This window comes from Lygodium microphyllum, chromosome 23 (genome assembly GCF_053477565.2).
Source record: "Lygodium microphyllum isolate KBCC chromosome 23, Lygodium_microphyllum_v1.1.10, whole genome shotgun sequence".
Classification (NCBI taxonomy): domain Eukaryota; kingdom Viridiplantae; phylum Streptophyta; class Polypodiopsida; order Schizaeales; family Lygodiaceae; genus Lygodium; species Lygodium microphyllum.
The window spans coordinates 43,301,176-43,307,187 of record NC_141157.1 but is presented as its reverse complement, the minus strand read 5'-3'; the positions used below and the strand labels follow the sequence as shown (position 1 = coordinate 43,307,187).

Below are 6,012 nucleotides of genomic sequence, written 5' to 3'. Positions count from 1 at the left end.
CATATCATCAAAAGAAAAATCAATATCATTTTCCACTAATTCAACAAGGAGTCATAAATTTCATACAAAAGGCTTTTAGTGAACTCAATTTATGTAGACATTGAAAAATATAATTCAATAATCACATAAGTTTAGCTTACCTAAAACCAAGTAGGAAGATATTAAAACACCATTAGAATGAAGAAGTTGCTCATAATATAAAATATTAAATTTTATATCATCACAAAATTGTATTAAAAATATATTAGAATTAAGATTTGAAAAAAAAACATAATTTAAAATAGTTCAAAACTATAATCTGAAACAAAAAGATATATACATATTTAAATAATATGATAAAATACCTTACCTTTTATTTCTTCTTTTGTTCACAGTAAGCATTCAAAAGCTACAAAAAATTTTAAATTTTAATTATATGGTTCTCTCTCTCTCTCTCTCTCTCTCTCTCTCTCTCTCTCTCTCTCTCTCTCTCTCTCTCAGAGACCATAATTTATAGCCTTTAATCATTCAATGTAGAAAGTCTCTAAATCTCTGACACATCCTCATAATTGACATCGTTCTAGACTTTCAAACTTTTCCTTGTTTTTCTACTTTACCTTACGCAAGCAATTGAAAACCATAGGAGGGCCAACAATTCTTCAAATGAAAGCTTTATTGACCTTTTTAAGTTACAAGCTCAGCACTTACTCTTCATTGGTACGGTCCTCCTCATCGCTATAGTCTATGTATTAGTCCTTCTCCCCTCGTCACTCCAGTCTATCGTCCTGATCTGCAGAGCACACTATAGTCTATGGTCCTCCGTTTCTTCTACATAGAAATGCATGGAAAGGTTCGAGGGGGGACTCAGTCGCCGCCATCGTGGGGCTGCATGGATAGTGATGGGCGGCATTGATATGAGAGCGAGAATTACATGTTTTAGCATGTTATATATATAAATGCTCTCTCCCAGCTCTGAGGTGCTGATGTGAGGCAATTTGTTAGTAATCTGTCTATCGATATCAGCTGCAAGCTGATCATTGCAGCTGGAGCACCGCTGCTGGCATTATCGTCGTTGGAAAATCTCTCTGTCTATGGAGCGGACGGGTAGTGACAGTAGGTCGATTGGATCATCCGTGCCTAGTATGCAAGGTGGGGTTGGAGCAGACAGCTATGCCGTCAATGGCAGCTACCAGATCCGTGCCTTCCATACCTATGCAAAGCCTCACCTGGCAGAAGCCGTCCGCCTCGCAGTAGATAATATGATCAATGTAAGATCTGATAGAATCACTGGATCAAAGGAAGCTATCGAAGAATTCGAAGGAGGGGAAAGCGCACCTGGTCACTGCAATAACAACAGTGCTGGGTGCACACTAATTAGGCATGATTATAATCATAGCAATAATGCCCACCATGTCGCCGTAGCAGACCTGGGGTGCTCCTATGGCGAGAATGCCCTCGTCTATGCTAAGTTTATTGTGCATGCCTTGAGTCAGGGCTTCTCAGGGTTAACTGATAATCATAATCATACTGACCGTAATGCTGTATCCGATCACCAGCCTGATCTTTATCCGGCCGCCATGATTAAGGACGTTCCTGATCATCGCAACAATCTATTAAATACTGAGGGTCGTGCCATGATGGAGATCCAGTACTTCTTCTCGGACCTTCCGTCTAACGACTTCAACCATCTGTTTCGATGTCTGGCTGCCCCCCCCAATCGTGATATCTTCTCCTGCGCATCATCAAGCACCGATGATCAGTCTCTTATCACCAGAGTGTATGCAGCGGGGGTGCCGGGCTCCTTCTACGACCGCCTCTTCCCGTCAAGAAGCCTCAACTTCGTTAGCTGTGCATTCGCTCTGCACTGGCTGTCTCAGGTGGGCTGCATTCTTTTGGTCTGCTAGCCACAGTCGCATTACTGCGGGTAAGCGCATAGGCAAACGAGGGAAAGTATAGAACAGTAAGTCTTTTAGATCCGTACATATGACCGCATAGGGGTCATCGAGAGGAATTGAACAAGCCTAACATTGAATTTTTCATTTCCATGCAAGCCTAACATTGAATTTTACGTAATTTGAGAGATATGGTTTGGGGGGGGGGGGGGGCGGGAAAGAGGAGGGATGGGGTCTTTCAAGGTCGTGGTATACATGTAAAGTTGTGAGCTACTAATGTGACACTTTTTAACAAATCAATGAGTTACACCTAAGCAAGACTCTAGCCATATTCCCTTTTTTGGTTACAATACTAGCCCCAAGTGTTTGCTTTCTCCACCCATTTCACAATTAGTCCCCCTCACCCTAAAGAAGCTTTCTCGTCCTACTTTATCCTTTTGAATTTCAAGGCTTACATTAATTGATGGAGTCGTTTTTTACCTTATACTATTCATCACTTTGCCTTGTCACAACATGTTCTTTTCTTCTATGTTCAACATATTTGCGAATCAAACGATAGATTGAGTTGGTTTAAATGATTGCCACATTTTAAATTTCTACAAGCATGTATAAATGTCTAACAAAACTCATTAACTTGTCTCAAGGTAAGAGTGTTTGAAGATGTTCATTGTTGCTTGAAACATTAGGCAACCCTTCAATGTTAGTCCTTAATGCTACACGTCTGATTATTAAAGTTCAATATCTTCTTTGATAAAAGCCTCCTTAAATGTTCGAATGGCTCAAACTTCAAACTTTAAGGACCGAAGAGTTTTCTCACCACAATTTCTCATCCTCCATATTTTATTTATAAAACATAAAACTAGTTGGAATAGGTATTGTGATGATATATCATCTAGTTTCTATTCTTCCTCCACTTTTTCCTTAAAAAGCATGAAACAAGTCGTACATGTATGATCTGTGATAGAGAATCTAATTTATATTCCCCATCCTTTCTTTTTTAACAAAAATTAACTTGCATTCTCTACTCTATATATGATCATATTAGGTACCACCTAATGTGTTGGACAAGTCATCCCCTTCATGGAATGGAGGTCATGTTTGGGTTTGGGGTAATGACCAAAGACCACAAGTTTCTCAAGCTTTTGCAAGACAATCGAAGGCCGATTTGATTCGATTTTTCAAGTGTAGAGTTGATGAGATGGCTACAAATGCTATTATGTTCGTTCTCACACTTGCTCGTGATGAAGGTCATGATTATCTCAACCTTTCCGATTACATGGGGTGTGCCTTTGTGGAGGATACATGGAATGAGATGGTGAATGAGGTGCATTTTTCTTCCATTAAAATTTATTATTTTTTTGTTTATGGCTTTTCCTAATGTTAAGCATTCTTTTGGAAGACTTTTCTCTTCAACAAAATCCTTAGAACCACCTGCAACACTTTCTTCACAACTTGATACAAACACGTTTTTAAGCTAACAACTTTATCATAGAGACAAAAGATAGAATACCAATTGAAACATCTCTTTAAATGAGATCTATTTTAACTATGTCTCATAGTTCAACTAATGTTTTTCCTCTAGTAATGAATATCTTATCATTGATCCAACCACAAGCATATAACCTATTTCATCAACTTCTCCCAAGAATACTATGTTTGTTATTTCTTCACTTTCTTATGATGGTGACCAATTTGCTACTAATATCTTTCACTTTTATTACTCTACCCAGTCAATAATAGCACCAACTCATTTTTTCAAAGTGCAGGGCATAATAAGCTCTGAGGAAATGGACACCTTCAACATACCACAATATATGGTCAATCGCAAAGAGTTAGAGCTTGCATTAAAAGAGGTTCCAGAGCTAAAGATTCTAAAGGTAGAAGTTATGAAAGATCTAGCAAATGTACGCAAGAATCATTTTTCGCATAAAGATCCACAAGGGTTTGGAAAGACTTGGACTAAGTTTGTCGAAAGTGTCATGAAGCCCATGATTCAAGCCCATATTGGCCTGAGGAGAACCACACTCTTCTTTGAAAAGTTAGAGAGAGTGACAATTGAAAAAGCTTGTCTTACTGACAAGAATTTTGAAATGAATTATTTGATTACAATATGTCAAAGATGTTAACATACTATAGTAAGGTGATGATCATCTCCAATTTTATTCTAGATAATGTTAAAATATGCTTTGTTATGCATCCAAGCAACACTATTGTAAATATCTTGATTGAAAAAGAATATTTTTGATCCATGGAGCCTACTTTTGTACCAAGAGTTTTGCAAAGTCTTTATTGGGTGATCTAAGTTTTTGGATTGTTATCTCTGAATCATACAAATAGCTATACCAAAAGTCTCAAATTTTTTAAGTAATATTCTATGAGCTATAAATCTTTTTCTAGTAGGCTTAATGGTGTGCACATATGGTTTCTAAAATTTTACCATTTTCCTTATATCTCATTGTAATTGAGGATAGGTGGGGTAATCAAGTGCATAAAGAAATATATTTGTGGATTTGAATGTTTGCTCAACCCTATACTAGTTGGCACACACTCACACGCGTGCACATGTGCACGTGTGCACACACACACACATCTAGCATAGGATGAAGAATTCTCACAAAGGATCATAGCTTTGGACCTATGAGATGTGTTAAAAGGTGACAGATTGTGACAAGTGGAGGCATTGAGCCATCCCAAAATGCTAAAAATAGAGGTCAACCATAAGAGGCAATGTCTAAGAGATCATTCTAATCTATATTAACTAGATGTTCAATATGACATTCTAATGCCTTAGACTATAATGGAAAATTCCAATACGTGACAAGATGAGATTGAAGTAATTTGCACCCATCATCAAACATGTAGTGATAATCAATGTGTTTAACTCAGCAAACAAGATAGTCATTTATATTAATGTTTAAATACATATTTTATTATGTAAACCTTGAAACATAGGCAAGAAACAAAGGATTTTGATGCATTTAAGTGTTTGATTAGGCATTTATACATGGTGTTCAAATACATGTTTCTTTTTGTGAACCTTGAAACGCAAACAAGAGGCAAAGGATGATCCTGCCACATTTAAGGGAGCATTTAATGTGTAGAATGGTGATTAACATAGTATTACATATCACATTTTCTCAAAATGTAGCACACATCAACAAAACATTGAACCTATATAGAAGAAACCCAATAAAAATTCACCAACAATCAATTCAAATACCAAGAGAAGTATATCTCAAAATCCTTCATGAGAAGTCAGTATCGATGCTATGAAAGCTCCTCCAACATACTTTCTTGCAGAGACATCTTACTCTCTCTCTCTCTCTCTATATATATATATATATATATATATATATATATATATATATATATATATATATATATATATATATATAAACCTCTTGTGTGTGTGTGTGTGTGTGTGTGTATAGTGAAAGAATGCTCCAGTTTGCATAATCAAAATTTTAGAATCTCAATCCAATTTAAGGTCATGTAAAAGGAGCATAAAATACCAAATCAAATTTTATGTAGAAACATCCAAAAAAAATCCCTTAGCATTGCATGGATCACATATTTCACTAAAATTTCTAATTTATGAGAAAAATGGAGGCTTATTAGTTAGGGTATCAATTGGGTAGATTCCCTCATCAACCCACAAGTCCACATGCTTTAATCTGATTTGCCAGTAACTTTGTAGATCTTGAGGGTTAACCTTGGTACACTTTGTTCTTTTGAATAAAGATTCATATTCAAGCTCTATCTCAATATGCAACTCACTTAAGAAAGTCCCTTGGTAGTAGAGACTACTCATTTTAATGTGGCATTGCTTAATGACACTAAAGTGAGACCATTTGGAGTCTTCAACGATTGACCGATCAAAATCACAAGTGTCTAGTTCTCAATTAGCTTCATTGTCATAGGGAAAATGAACTAGATTACACAATCTAGTTGGATGTATGTTGAGTGTGTCAAGGTACTTTACATTAACATGCACTAATATTAATGAAAACAAGGGGTAGGCTAGTGAGGGATAGATAATGCACACAAATGTTATTAGAAGTAGGGAAATTGAGTATATGGACATCAATTAGAGATGTATAGATAATCACATAAAGATATTAATGGAGGTAAACTAAAAAGA

At 36.3% G+C, this 6,012-nt stretch overlaps 1 protein-coding gene across 1 annotated transcript; it reads left to right on the top strand.

The window, feature by feature from the left end:
* The first annotated feature begins 692 nt into the window (after positions 1 to 692).
* On the top strand, positions 693 to 4,129 carry LOC148016109 (gibberellic acid methyltransferase 1-like). Its single transcript, XM_087664716.1, has 3 exons — positions 693 to 1,856; positions 2,917 to 3,195; positions 3,638 to 4,129. Exons 1-3 carry the CDS (start codon positions 1,071 to 1,073, stop codon positions 3,995 to 3,997), a joined length of 1,425 nt encoding a protein of 474 aa, XP_087520842.1. The 5' UTR covers positions 693 to 1,070; the 3' UTR covers positions 3,998 to 4,129.
* The last annotated feature ends 1,883 nt before the right edge of the window (positions 4,130 to 6,012 follow it).

Bases quoted from the DNA above. Each gene is read 5' to 3' on its own strand.
- LOC148016109 (XM_087664716.1), top strand. From the start codon at position 1,071: ATGGAGCGGACGGGTAGTGACAGTAGGTCGATTGGATCATCCGTGCCT. The intron at 1,857-2,916 runs GTGGGCTGCATT...TGATCATATTAG, and splicing joins CTCTGCACTGGCTGTCTCAG to GTACCACCTAATGTGTTGGA. The intron at 3,196-3,637 runs GTGCATTTTTCT...TTCAAAGTGCAG, and splicing joins GGAATGAGATGGTGAATGAG to GGCATAATAAGCTCTGAGGA.